Source organism: Aythya marila (assembly GCF_965140915.1).
Source record: "Aythya marila genome assembly, chromosome: 28".
Taxonomy (NCBI): Eukaryota; Metazoa; Chordata; class Aves; order Anseriformes; family Anatidae; genus Aythya; species Aythya marila.
The window spans coordinates 2,812,669-2,827,801 of record NC_139069.1 but is presented as its reverse complement, the minus strand read 5'-3'; the positions used below and the strand labels follow the sequence as shown (position 1 = coordinate 2,827,801).

The 15,133-nt window shown below is 47.9% G+C and overlaps 2 protein-coding genes across 2 annotated transcripts; one reads left to right on the top strand and one right to left on the bottom strand.

Moving 5' to 3' along the window:
• Positions 1–4,197: 4,197 nt before the first annotated feature.
• LOC309888296 (olfactory receptor 14J1-like) lies at positions 4,198–5,133 on the top strand (the record flags this gene model as incomplete). Its single annotated transcript, XM_082780535.1, has 1 exon — positions 4,198–5,133. One exon carries the CDS (start codon positions 4,198–4,200, stop codon positions 5,131–5,133), a length of 936 nt encoding a protein of 311 aa, XP_082636661.1.
• An 8,845-nt stretch (positions 5,134–13,978) lies between these two features.
• LOC309888295 (olfactory receptor 14C36-like) lies at positions 13,979–14,908 on the bottom strand (the record flags this gene model as incomplete). Its single annotated transcript, XM_082780534.1, has 1 exon — positions 13,979–14,908. The coding sequence occupies one exon, from the start codon at positions 14,906–14,908 to the stop codon at positions 13,979–13,981; it is 930 nt and encodes a 309-aa protein (XP_082636660.1).
• Between the last annotated feature and the right edge of the window lie 225 nt (positions 14,909–15,133).

The following is a 15,133-nucleotide window of genomic DNA, read 5'->3' as shown; positions in this document are numbered from 1 at the left end:
TCAATAAGAAAGCTATTTCTGTTTGTATGAAGTCTTTGATGTCTGGGGGTTTCAGAACAACTGATAACAACTAGTGACTGGTATGGGATACTATGCAAACCTCTGGTATCTGGCCAGGAGGCCAAGAGATTAAGAAGAAGAAAAAAGAAGCTGAAGGACGGCTGGGAGACAAGACCTGTAGGGAATGTTCTATAAACTTGATACGGTGCCAAGGGAGTACAAAGGGGAAGAACTTGGAGAGGAAGACTACGAGCCTTCAGCATGAAAGATCCCTAGAGACCCCCAGAAGAGACTGATGCGCATGCTCCAGTAGGAGGGACTGCACCCCGGAAGCTAATTTTAATAATCTATTTTTTTAGAAGTAGTAATGAATATGTATTAGTCTAGGAGCATAAAAAACAACTGCTTGATGTAACTGGTGTGCGTCCTGGTGGAGCGGAGACTCCCGGTGCACCCAGCGCTGTTTGCTTACTTCTATTCCTTTATATTCTTTTAATAAATCCTATTTTTTTATTTAATCCTAATTTGAATCCTGAGCCATTTATAACACAGCTTTTCCAGGCTACCTGTTCCAATGCCTCACCATCATCAGAGGAAAGAATTTCTTCCATATATCTAAGTTAAACCTGCCCTCTTCTAATTTAAAATCATTACTCCTTGTCCTATCACTACAATCCCAGACAAAGACTGTCTCCCCAGCTTTCCTGTAGGTCCTCTCTAAGTACTGGAAGGATCCTCTAAAGTTTCTCCGATGCTGAGCAGTACCAGTTCTCTCAGCACGCCTTCATAGCAGAAGTGCTCCAGCCCCTTGATCATCTTTGTGGCCCTCCTCTGGACCTATTCAAATAATTCCATGTACTCGAACTGTCGCGTTAAAACACAGAAGTCTTTTTGGCACCCAGTGTGAGGCACAAAGGGTTGAGATAATGACAGATCTTACCACAGAGTGCTAAAGTTAAATTGTTATATGTATTAGACCAGTTTAATAGTTGCTGATCACAGTGTCAACGTTTTGGATCTCAGGTCTGTTGGGCTTGTTTTCAGAAATGTGTTGTATAGCACATTACTTACTGCACGTGTTCCCATTGTGCTCTTTATCATTTCTGGGTCTGGTATAAAGTTATTTTGCTATGTTGTGTAGCACTGGCTTATGAATCTATAAAATTATTGGTCATGTGACAAATCTGTTCTTTGTACTGAGCATTGCCATCACCTCCATTCCTCTGGAAGCATCACTCAGAAATTATTAAGAATTATGCTCTTGACCTTTTTGCTTTAGGGAGCCATACTAAGGGAGGAAAAGGGATGTACACTTCTCCACTTCTTCACCTCCCCCTTCTCCTCCAGGGCAATTACACTAGCTCTACAAAGCTCAGAATATCCATGGGATGGTCCTACTGTGTTGTCTCCTGAATGTGTTTCAACTTTTGTTTAAGGATAAACAGCTCTTGAAGAATGCCCTCCAGAGACCTGCCCCAAGGCCGGAGAGTTAGGAGTGGCAGGGAGCATGGGAGGATCTGGGCAGGCACCTAGAGCAGTGGGCACCTCCAGTGCTTTGGAACTTCCCCCCTGAGCACGTGCAGAATCCTTAAAAATTGCAGAAGTGCTTGAAAAGGAGGGGTTATCACCTTGGCAATTCCAAAGGGAATTCCAAAGGCAGCCTCAGTCAGTGCCATCTAAGCTCTGTGACAGGCTCTGCAGCTACTCTAACACCTCTGACATGTCCTGCAGCTACTACAACACCTCTGACATGTCCTGCCGCCACTCCAGCACCTATGACAGGCCCCAGGTCTAGTCTGGGGCCTAGACCAGACCCCCCTGGGTCTGCTCTTGCTAGGCCAGAACACCAACCTTTGCCAGGATCCATTGCCTCTACATGCAGGAGAAAACAATGGGTGTGAAAATCAGGCTCATAAGAATGGAAAAGAACTACTGCCCAGAAAAGAAAGGAGGGAGAAGAATGTTGATCTATGAAACCTTGACATAAACTTCCCCATGAGAGCGTACTTCCAAGATCCAAAAGGGTACAGGTGGGGTTTTGGGATAGCTGTCTTGGGGACAGAGGATATTAAAGAGTTGTCTCCCTCGCCCAGTCCCTAGGAGGACCCTTCCATTTCCACAGTGGTTGAAGGTCAAAGAAGAGCAGGTGCAGATGGTTAATGCAATGTTCTACAAGTTGGGTACAGGCTGGACATCAGTCAGTAATGAGCAATTGCACTGTGTATAGCTTGCTTTGAACATAACAATAATAGTAATAAAAATAATTACTATTATTATTATTATTTCTCTTCCCTTTTGGTCTTTCAAATCGCCCTTACTTCAACACATAAGCATGTGGGGGCGTTGGTGTGAGGCAACCGCTGTGTGGTGCTGAGCTGCCCACCAGGTTAAAGCACATCATGTTTGACAACCACAGTCCAACAGCACAAATCACCCTTGTAAAAGTCATCTCCCCTGTGTTCAGAGAAGTGCAGTTGGTGATGAATTCAGTCTGATTCAAACAGCACACCCCAGCAAAGACCCTGCTGCCTTGGGGAGCTGTCAGCCCTGAGGCCTTGGGGACACCTTGAGGGAGCCCAAGGGCACAGAGCAAGCAATGCCATGGTCGGGTGCTGTGCTGCTGAGCTGGGCCAGGCTCCTGGGCCCAAGGGGAGCTCCTGGCAAGCGCTGCAGGGAGACAGCTGTGCCCAGGAGCAGCTCCTCTGCACAGCACAGCAGGGCTGGGGGCTCTGACCGCAGCTGGCACACAGAGAGGAGAGAAGGAGAGAGGGCTTGGAGGCACTGAGGAGTGCAACAACAGAGGGCAGCGTGTGGCAGGACACATCTGCAGGCTCCTGACACCGTGAGGCTCTGGCAGCAGGGCACTGCAGGTGGGGTTGCCAGAGGGGTCTTCTACAGCTGGCACATCTGATGGCTGATAGCATCTGTCAGGGTGGGTCTCTCTGTTTCTCCAGAAAGGAGTGGAAGATGCTTTAGAGAATGGCATCTATGGTTGGACATTTAGAGAGGAAGGCTAAAACTGGGGTTACCTGAAGGGTAAGATTTTTTCTATAGTCTGTGTTTTGAGCTTATGGCAGTGGAGTGCAGGTAGGTTTCAAGGTAATTTGTTGTCAGCATTGTGTAAGAGACTGAGACTCCCGGAGCATTGCACTGAGAGATCCATATGTCAGAAATGAACTTCATAAAGTGCCTTCAGCCACCTCAGGTTAAAGATTGGACCAATGTCATGTTTGTGGACTCCTCAGGTTTTTACTGAGCTGACGCTAATCTGGCTCCTGGCAAGGATATGGGCAGGTAGCAGGGACATGGGCAGGCAGTGAGAGGGAGCTGCTGCCAGAAATGTTGTTTTAGGGAGGGCTCAGTCACCTCCCTCCCATCCCCTGCAGGGCAGGCACCTTCCCTGGGACACCCCCTGCTCTCCTCTCCCACCAGCACAACCTCTGCCCTGGTGTCCCCAGCAGGAGCTGCCTCGTCTGCAGGCAGAGCTGCAGCACAGGAGGGTCTGCTGAGTGTCCGTCTGTCCCTCCCTGGCCTTGCCTCCCCTGGCAGCAGCACGCTGGCATTCCTCCTGGCTTCTCCAGCTGGCCGTGCTGCTGCTGTTCTTGTTCCCAGGCTGGCTGGGGATGGGGGTTTCACATGCCTGTGGGGTGAGCCCTCGGTGTGCTTGGGGGAAAGGGAGTATGGGAGTATGGGGACAGAGTGGGGGGTCTGGAGATGGACACTTTGAGCTTGGATTGCTCTGCTCTCAGCAGTGTCCAAGTTATTCTCAGGTGAACTTCTGAGTTCAGTTTTCCTGCAGCACAGATCAACTGAATCCATGGAGAGGATCCACAGGATCCACAGTATTTCACATGCAATAAGAAAGAAATGTACAGGATTTCTGCCTTAGAGATTCTCCACAGGAGTAATGGCTAAGCTAGAAGAAAAGATACAAGTCTTCCTATGTTATTTACCTATTGGTGTAGGACAGTATTGACTCCTGCATTGCCTAAAGCAGAGTCCTGTGCTCCAAAGCACAGCCTAAGGCAGCATCAATCCAACTGCAAGAAAGGGATCTGCCAAATATCTTCATGGAAGTGAGCAAGCATGTTGGGAGGCTTAAATGAGAAATTGAAATCCTTTTCCTTAGATAATTCTAATGTTAATAATCACCATCTTTCTGTTCCTTCGGCAGGACCCCATGCCCAGAACAAGCATATGCCCAACATCAGCTCTGTGAGCGAGTTCCTCCTGCTGGCATTCGCAGACACGCGTGAGCTGCAGCTCCTGCACTTCGCGCTCTTCCTGGGCATCTACCTGGCTGCCCTCCTGGGCAACGGCCTCATCCTCAGTGCCGTAGCCTGCCACCACCGCCTCCACACCCCCATGTACTTCTTCCTCCTCAACCTCGCCCTCCTTGACCTCGGATCCATCTCCACCACTCTGCCCAAAGCCATGGCCAATGCCCTCTGGAACACCAGGGCCATCTCCTATCAAGGCTGTGCTGCTCAGGTCTTCTTTTTTGTCTTCTTAGCTGGAGCAGAATATTCCCTTCTCACCGTCATGGCCTACGACCGCTACGTTGCCATCTGCAAGCCCCTGCACTACAGGAGCCTCGTGGGCAGCAGAGCTTGTGCCCAGATGGCAGCAGCTGCCTGGGGCAGTGGCTTTCTCAATGCTGTCCTGCACACGGCCACTACATTTTCCCTGCCCCTCTGCCATGACAATGCTGTGGACCAGTTCTTCTGTGAAATCCCCCACATCCTCAAGCTCTCCTGCTCAGATGCCTACCTCAGGGAAGTTAGGGCACTTGTGTTTACTGTTTCTTTATTTTTTGGATGTTTTGTTTTCATTGTTTTCTCCTATGTGCAGATCTTCAGGGCAGTGCTGAGGATGCCCTCTGAGCAGGGACGACACAAAGCCTTTTCCATGTGCCTCCCTCACCTGACCGTCGTCTCCCTCTTTGTTAGCACTGCCATATTTGCCTACCTGAAGCCACCCTCCATTTCCTCACCATCCTTGGATCTGGTGGTCGCACTTCTGTACTCAGTGGTGCCTCCAGCACTGAACCCCCTCATCTACAGCATGAGAAACCAAGAGGTGAAGGATGCAGTGAGGAAACTGTTTCAATACATGCTTCTTAAGCATCAGTAATGTGTTCAGAAGATGTATTTCTAATAATGTGGAATTTTGATTCATATTATGTTATTTCATTTTTATCTTTACTAGTGCTATCATAACACTATCATTGATAATAATCCTAACAGAAATAAAAGGATATTTGGGAAGATGATATAATATTTTTTTAAATTATTTTTCTCTGTTAATATTTTAAATATTTTTTTTTTATAATGCAATTCTTAGCATTCTGAATGTTACGTTTTGTGTTAGTTTTCACCACGTCATCTGTGACCCAGAGGCTTTCTCTGAATGTGTTTATCCCTAAATGACACCTGGCCTCTGTTGTGGCATCTTGTTTATAAAATGAAGTTGCTCAGTGCTCAGGGGTCTTCTTCCCAATCTGGAGTGAAGAAGACAATCAGGGAATACCAGGCTCAAGGCCTCGGTCTTGTACTTGGGTACCACCTGGACACAGGGGCATGAGGACATGGGGTGCTGGGTGAGGGAGTCAGGACTGAGTCGTCACTGGTGGATGCCCATTGCCCCTGGAGACCCTGACCTGTCAAGAAGCAGCTTCTTGGGATTGACAAGTGACAGGACTGGTGGCATCAAGGAGGTATTGCGAGCCACCAGAATATCCTAAGGGTTCTCCTGGGACACTGTGTGCCTTGTGTTGGGTGGGCAGTGAGTGGATCGTCACGGTAAAGTTAAGCCAAAGGATGCATAGGCTGGTGGGAGCTCTGCAGTGCCAGGACACACAGTAATTACCCATTAATTTATTTAGTACTTAATTAATAAAACAACAACTCATCAGCTCAAAAGATTCTATCCCTTCCGTAAAATGTCTCACATGAAGTGTAATTTCTATCATGAAGAAGTGTGATTTTTCAGGATGCATATTCATCGCAGGAGAAGAAATACTGGTGTTCACCTGTACTTGCATTGTCCTCGCTTTTCTATCATGGTGTGCTCCCTCCTTCATCTTCCAGGCACAAAACCCATCTTGATTACACAGAACATGCTGAATGTCTCCTTTTACCAGCTGCCAGTCTGGACCCATGCACTTCCTATTGTTCTCCTGGTTTGCCTTCCCCTTACTCTTTAATCATTCAGACCTCTCTCACCAACCCAGTTGCTGCTTTGAGTTTCAGTGAGTTCAAGCTCACCCATCTCTCAGCAGTCTGTCTAATGGTTTCCTTAGCAAGACCCTCATAATTTATCATTGAATGAATATGATACGGATTGATATAAACACTATTTTTTTTAATTTCCTTTTAGTCATTTTAAAATACATCGTGTACTTAGCCATCCTTTTGGGAATATAAACATTACTGGAGGCAACAAAATAAAGAACTTGAGCTTTGTTTTTTTGAAAATTGCAAAGCCTCCCCAGGGACATGTTAGGGTAGATAACTGGAGGTCATCATTACAGACAGGCAAAGCACTGTGCTGAGAAAACTCTTGGTTGCTTTTCTTGAAGCACAGGGGCCAAGGCCTGACCCCTGGAAGTGGGAGGGGAGATCCTGCACCCCTACATCTGGCTCAGGGCTCTTCCTGGGGATCTGTGGGATGTGGTGGGCAGTGTGATGTCATGAGAAGAACACTGGTATGACACCTGCCAGCCTCTGCACAGGGTTGCAAGGAATCGATGAGGCCCCACCGTAATGAACATCTCTCCTCATAAGCTCTAGCCAAGGGGACAACAATGTCAGGGTTTTTGGGGCCCTGCATTCTTGCCAGCACCCTCTGCCTTCTCCTCTGCAGGCTTTGCTATGCTATCCAACATTTCTCTTTCTTTCCTTGAAATCTGCAGACACCCATCTCTGTTCACCCCCTTGCTCTCATCCCGGCATTTCAGTCATTTCACCAATGTCTCATCAACCCTCACCAGCTGTTCCTTGAAACACAAAGCCATGGTCTGATCACAGACACTCTTTGGTTGACCTCTGGCACCACAGCACAACCCTTTGAGGGACATTTTTTCCTCCTCGTGGCCAGTGCGTAACTTCCATGCTGCAGTCTGTGTCATTTTTTTTTTCTCTCCTGCTCTTTCCTACTACCAAAGAAAGCTCCATCAGGGTGGAAACCACTCCTGAATTAGGCATCCCAACTCAGCAGGCTCCTTGCGGCCTCTCAGCCAAGCAGACACAAGTCACCTCAGCAGCAGCTTCCAAGCCAGGGGCCTGCTGCTGGCCTTGCAGCTTCTTGGCTACACACAGCCAAGCCTTGTGCCTGCTGCTGCCCACTCATGGACTCAAGCAGAAGGGACAGGACAACCCATCCTGGGGCCTTCTTTCTGTCTGGGTCCTCTGGGGGTGTAGGCAGAGGGGATCCCCCAGTCAGCATGCCAAGCAGGTGCCTTCTGCTGGCCTAGCAGGGCCACTGCCAGATGTCAGCCCAAAAGTGCAGCTCCCAGGGAGAAGGCAAGGGTGACCTGCCACCTCCAGACACAAGTGACCTCACAGTCCCTGCCACAGTCACATTCCTGCTGCTGGGGCAGGAGATCCTGAGGCAGAGCTGAGCTCCTCTGATCATCCCCACCCATCTCCTCCTTGTGGCCCACAAGCTGATGGCTTTCATGATCTCAGAGTATCTGCCTCATATCTGTTGGCTACTCCTTTCCAGAGACTGACATGGCACCTAAGTCAGGATGGTGAAGAACACAAAGGCTGTAGGTGAACCCTGCACAATGTGCCCAGCAGTTCTTCTACCACCCCAAAATTTTGTTTCCTGCCTCCAACTTTTGGATACAGAATGGCTTCTGTGTACCCAGGCTATCTTCTTCCAAACCCACATGCACGGTTCAGTTTGCCCCAAACGTCTTGGAGGCAGTGGCCCCCTCTGTCTCGAAAACTGAAAGCAGTCCTAAAGGATGACTTCAGGCAAAAGTTGACACCTCTGACATGACAACCCCTATCCAAGACCTCTTCCACTATGGGGCCTACCAGGTACTTAGAAAGAGCCGATCTCAGAAACTACATGCACAGCAAGTGCCTTCTGCTGCCCTACCATGGACACTGGCAGATGTGAGCCTAAAGGCACAGATCCCAGCCAGGAGTCAAGGGTGACCTGTCAGCTACTTCAGAAAGAGCTCACCTCACAGGCCATTTAACAGCCATTCGCTTCCTGCTGGACTTAGTGCTTCTGATACACCACTGAGCTTATAATGCCACACCTACCAAACACCCCCTTTTTGGGCCAGGACCTGCCCAGGTAGAAGTGATCTGGTTGTGATCCTCCAACCTCATGGCACACCAGCTGGGCTCCCAGCCTCTCTGACACTCAGGAGCCAGTTCCGTGCCAGTCCTGTGAGGTACTAGGGCAGGAGGGACCTTGCAGGCAATGTTCCAGCCCCGTGCCTGTTGGCGGTCTCTCAGCTCCTTGTGCACAGTGAAGATCACGCTCACATCCAGAAGCCTGAAGCTGGCCTAGCAGACACTCAGGGAAGCGCCCTCCAAGCCCCAGCCCCAGCCCGAACCCCAGCTGACGGTGCTGTTCTGCAGAGGAAGGGGTTCTGGTGTCCAGGGCATGGGGGCAGTCTGCAGGGGTGTGCTGGGCAGGCTGGGAGGCAGACCCAGCTCATGGGGTCACTGCCATTGCCCCAGGGCTGCAAGGAATCACTTGCCAGGCTCCTTTGGTGGGACTTTTGTGTGCCCTGGAGCTGCAGAGCTCTCCTCTGTCTGCTCACACCAGATTGAGCACTTGAGCTCTGCTCAGTCCACCTCGGACAGGCTCATGCTCTGTGGGCTCCATTCACTGCTGTCTCCTGGGCTCAACAGAGGAGTCCAGTGAGTCCTGATGTGTTGGGATGCCTACTTCAGGAGTGGTTTCCACCCGAATGGGGCTTTCTTTAGAATTAGGAAAGAGCAGGAGAGAAAACTTCCACAGAGTGTACTTTGGAATTTCGGCATTGGCCATGAGAAGGAAGAAATGTCTCTCAAAGGGTAGTGCTGTGGTGCCAGAGGTCACCCAAAGAGTGTCTGTGATCAAACCATAGCTTGTGTTTCAAGGAACAGCTAGTGAGGGTTGACGAGACATCGTTGCAATGATGTAATATCCAGGATGAAATCAAGGTGGTGAACAGACATAGGTATCTGCAGACTTCAGGGAAATAGGGAAAAGTGTGGGACAGCACAGCAAAGTCTGGAGAGGACAAAGAGGTGGGTGCTGGCAAAAAGGACATTTTTGTCCCCTTGTCTAGAGCTTATGAGGAGATGAAATACAGTCATTGCAATGGGGCCTCATGGCTTTCTTGTGACCCTGTGCAGAGGCTGGGAGTTGTCATACCATTGTTCTTCCCGTGGCATCACACTGCCCACCACATCCCACAGACCCCCAGGAAGAGTCCGGAGCCAGACTTGGGGGTGCAGGATCTTCTCTCCCAATAGCTGGGGTCAGACCCTGGACCTTTTACTTCACCAAAACCAACAAAGACCTTTCTCAGCACAGTGCCTTTGCCTGTCTGTAATCAAGGCCTCCAATTATCTGCCCTAACATGTCCCCGGAGAGGCTTTCATAGTAACAGCCCTCAGTGGGGCCCATTAATACTCCAAGTCACTTCAACTTTTCCTTCTGACTTTGCCGTCTTACATTGTTGCATCACTCTCCTCTCAGTACCTGAGCTCCATCGACTCAGCACCAGAATACACCACAGAACTCATTAAAATGCAGAAACTCCTAAGAAGCCATATCTCTCCCATCATTTTCTTCAAGTCTTCAAGCATTGTACAGCTAATTGCAGAGCTTTCATTGTATAGTTAAGAAGAAAGATTTCAAAGAGTATCTATTAGATATATGTCTCATTTTGAAGGGTGAATTTTGTTGTGTTTCAATTCAGATTGTCATTCTCCAATTGATAGTGATCTAGGGCTGCTCCTAAGGAGCTATACATAGGGAGCAAAAGCAGACTCATGAGGTCTGACACTGCACGGACAACCTTGTTCCTCACCACCCCAGCCATGCCATTTCTCTCATTGTCCATCTACTCCTTGCATCACTTTTCCTTACATCAGACTTCTGCACTGAAGTCTGCAGCTGGATGTTACAGCTCTTTTGCACCAGCTCCCACCTGCTTTCCTTAGAGACCTGGCTGCACTCAGGTGCAGGAGGGTTTTCCTAATTCAAATCAAATCATGTTCCAATTTTCCAAAAAACGGAGTAAGCTCCTTCTCTTGTACGCCTCCTGTGAGATTGGCCTTTCCAAAAGGATGACTGCACAAGACCTATTTTATACTGACAGATAGGAAACTATAAATAATAGTGTTAGTATTAACCCATATCATATGAATTCAATGAGAAAGGATGAGGTTCTAGCTAAGGAAATAATTAGACAGACAATTAAATAGATGGTCAAGCTGTGCTGCTTCTACCTGAAGCTCAAAGCAGCAACTGGGTTGGTGAGGGCGGTCTGAGTGACCTAGGAGTAAGGGGAGGACAAACCTGAGAACCATGGGGAGTGCATAGGTCCAGACTGGCAGCTGGAAAGGGGACATTCAACATTGTCTGTTTAATCAAGACAGCTGGATGTACCTGGAAGATGAGGGAGCACACCATGATAGACAAAGCGACGACAAAGCAAGTAGAGGTGAACTTCAGAATTTCTTTTCCTTCAATGAATATACATCCTGAACATTCACATTTCTTCACGATAGAAATTACACTTCGTGTGTAATGTTTTATAGAAAGGATTGAAACATTTGAGATGATGAGTAGTTGCACTTTTATTAAGTACTAAAGAAATTACTGGGTATTGAGTCAGAGCTTTGCTGTCAGACAATAGACAAGCAGGACATGCAAGAGACCAGAGCCCTTTGGAGGATTCATATGGAGCCAGGTGGAGATACCAGAGCACCTCCACTGCCAGCAGTGGTCTTTGTCCCAATAACTCCAGCCCAGCGCAACACATGAAACCCCTTCAAAGACAATAGCCTAGTTCAGGGCGTTCTTGGGATTCACCTAACTTTGAAATGGCCACTGGAAAACCCAAGACACTTTCCCTTATTCCTAGCTGAACATCCATTTACCATCATGGGTCATCTTTGGCAATCTCAGGCTGAAAGGCTCAAGAGCAGGGCACTTCAAATGGCTGAGGCAGAACCCATCAGCTTACCCCAGTTTGGGAATCATCCCCTTCCAACAGGGATATGAAAGTCAAAAATGTGAAATGACCTGTCAGGTCTGTCCTGGTTTCAGTTAGGACACAGTTAATTTTCCTCCTTGTAGCTGGTAGGGTGCTATGTTTTGGCTTAGGATGAGAAGAGTGCTGATGATATGCCGAAGTTTTAATTGTTGCAGAGCAGTGCTTACACCAAGGCAAGGACATTTCAGCTTCTCACTCTGTCCTGCCAACGGGCAGGCTGGGGGTGCAGCAAGAGTTGGGAGGGGACAGACCAAGGACAGCTCACCCAAACTGGCCAAAGCGGGTAATTCCCTACCATCTGATGTCATGCTAAACAATATATAGGGGTGGCTAGCCAGGGTGGGGAGGCCAGACTGCTCAGGGTTAGGCCGAGCATCAGTCAGCGAATGGTGAGCAATTGCATTGTGCATTACTTGTTTTGTCCACATTAGTAGTAGTATTACTATTATCATCATTATTGTTATTATTATTATTGTTATTATTATTTTCCTGTCTTAATAAACTGTCTTTATCTCAACTCACAGGCTTCATTTTCCCGTTTGTCTTCCCCATTCCAGAGAGGGAGAGGGGAGAGTGAGCGAATGGCTGTGTGGTGTTTAGCTGCTGGCTGGGTTAAACCACGACATGGGGTCAAATGATTAAATAGTGTATAAGGATTTGCCACTGCTGGGAATTTAGTCACTGTTCTTCGATTTACAGCTCTTAGATCTTGAACCAATTGGCATGTCCCATCAGCCTTTTTTTTTTTTTTTTTTTTTTTTTTTTTATGGGTAATACAGGCGTCTTATGGGGAAACATACATGGTTCTAAAGTCCCTCCATGTGATAGCTGATCTATGACTGGTTTTAATCCCTTCCTTCTAATGGAATGGGATACTGTTTTACAGGTTTCTGGGATTCTGTTATTGGCTATTGAACCATACAAAATTGAATCATTCTCGCCTTATCCTTATGTTTAGTGCTTCTAATACTATCCCAATAACTTAACATTAGCCCTAAGGGACTATCCGGTGGAGTATCTGGTAATTTTCCCCCCTTTTTAAACCCCTCCTGGAATCCTTCCGAGTCTAAGGATCTGCTTTGTCCCTGACCCATTCCTGGAACTTCTTTTTATACAAATAAAGTTCCAAAACTCATGGTTGTGCCTGTATCTAAAGGTGTCTTTTGAGTGTTATCCCACCTACAAATACTTAGAACGATCACTTTGGTCCTTCACCAGCTGAGTCCCTCACGGGATATTGGAATCGCAGTTAGAAGACCTCCGCACTCGCTTCGGAACTGAGTTCCGTCTCAATCACACCGTTACAGTCACACAACCGAATCCACCAAGGAAGGGAGAGCTCTTTGTTCTTTACTTGCCTTTTATGTTCATAATCCTGCTGGGCTCTGTACTGCTCCCGGCAAAGGGCCACAACGAAACAAGGGTGGGAGTGCCTCCTTTAGCTGTTCACAGCCTCGGGAAACAAGAGGATCACATCGGGGTCACCAAATTGTTATAAATTCTGAGTCAGTTTAGCATTATAAGATTTATTGAATATTTATTTAAGATTTATATAAGATTTATTTGTACTAGGCTTCGGAGGATAAGAGGGTGGTGAAGGAGAAAGGGAGAGTGAACGAGTAGGAAAAAATATCTTCCCCTTTCCCCTCCACAGATTGGCTCCCTAATGAAAAAAGGCAAGAGGTGCAATTGATAACAGTTTCCGAGATATGGTTTCCAAAGTATAGAGTCGATGACAGTGCTGAGTACAAATACCAGGTTAGGGTCATGACCAGAAATTTCATCGTCTTATAAGCCACTGTTACACCACACAGTACCATAACGATCTTAAAACAGGGCCTGGAAAGAATAAACAGCATGACAGAGAGCACATAAAGAAAGTAACGTGCTATAAAACTCAATTTGGAAAACAGGCACAGCAGACTTGAGATTAAAGCAATCAGCAATGTGACTAGCAACTGTTAAGGAGGTCTAATACTTATACCAATTTTATTTTAACACACTCTGGTCAGATCTGTCGTTATATGAACCCTTCGAGCCCCGTGTTGGGCGCCAAAAGGACTGCTGTAGTTTAACCCAGCCGTCAGCTAAACACCACACAGCCATTTGCTCACCCTCCCCTCTCCCTCTCTGGGATGGGGGAGAGAAATGGGAAAGTGAAGCCTGTGAGTTGAGATAAAGACAGTTTATTATGACAGGAAAATAATAATAACAATAATAATAACAATAATGATGATAATAGCACTACTACTACTAACCTGTACGAAACAAGTGATGCACAATGCAATTGCTCACCACCCACTGACCGATGCCCAGCCTAACCCTGATCACTCCCCTCCTCCAACCCCCCGCCATACCCTCCCCCCCCCCGCCCCAGCTACCCACCTCTATCTATTGTTTAGCATGACATCAGATGGTAGGGAATACACCTTTGGCCACTTTGGGTGAGCTGTCCTGGGTCTGTCCCCTCCCAGCTCTTGCTGCACCCCCATCCTGCCCGTTGGCAGGACAGAGTGAGAAACTGAACTGTCCTTGCCTTGGTGTAAGCACTGCTCTGCAACAATTAAAACTTCGGCATATTATCAGCATTCTTCTCATCCTAAGCCAAAACATAGCATTCTACCAGCTACTAGGAAGAAAATTAACTCTATCCAAGCTCAAACAAGGACAAATGCTATACCTAGAGGGCACAAATTGCCTGAGATTAACTTGAGTTAAACTAGAAAAGACAGTTCATTACTAAGCAAATACTAAAACTAGAATCAGTTTCTTCAGTGTCGCTTTCAGCTCCTGGTTCCTCATGCTATAGATAAGGGGGTTCACTGCTGGAGGCACCACTGAGTACAGAACTGCCATCACCATGTCCAAGGATATGGAGGAAATAGAAGGGGGCTTCAGGTAGGCAAACAAGACAGTGCTGAGAAAGAGGGAGACCACGGCCAGGTGAGGGAGGCACGTGGAAAAGGCTTTGTGCTTGCCCTGCTCAGAGGGCATCCTCAGCACTGCCCTGAGGATCTGAACATAGGACACCAAAATGAAAACAAAACAACCAACACCAAAGCAACCACTAACTAGAAGAACACCAACTTCTCTGAGGTAGACATCTGAGCAGGAGAGCTTGAGGATCTGGGGGATTTCACAGAAGAACTGGTCCACAGCATTGCCTCGACAGAGGGGCAGGGAAAATGTGTTGGCCATGTGCAGGACAGCATTGAGAAAGCCACTGCCCCAGGCAGCTGCTGCCATCTGGGCACAAGCTCTGCTGCCCAGGAGGCTCCCGTAGTGCAGGGGCTTGCAGATGGCAACGTAGCGGTCGTAGGCCATGACGGTGAGAAGGGAAAACTCTGCTGACATCAAGAAGACAAAGAGAAAGACCTGTGCAGCACAGCCTTGATAGGAGATGGCCCTGGTGTCCCAGAGGGCATTGGCCATGGCTTTGGGCAGAGTGGTGGAGATGCAGCCCAGGTCCAGGAGGGCGAGGTTGAGGAGGAAGAAGTACATGGGGGTGTGGAGGTGGTGGTGGCAGGCTACGGCGCTGAGGATGAGGCCGTTGCCCAGGAGGGCAGCCAGGTAGATGCCCAGGAAGAACACGAAGTGCAGGAGCTGCAGCTCGCGCGTGTCTGCGAATGCCAGCAGGAGGAATTCAGTGATGGTGCTTCTGTTGGACATCTGCTTTTTTTGAGATGTGGTCCTGAACAAAGAAGAGGATGAGAGTAATAAAGTACAAGAAATGTATCAGAGGGAAATTAATTCAATTTCTCATTTAAAATCATCACCTATATTGTGCACTTTCTGGCAGACATTTGGCAGATCCCTTTCATGCATCCTGATTCATTCTGCCTGACGGAGTCTGTTGGAACAGGGGCCTCTTCTACGGGCACTGCAGGAGCCAGC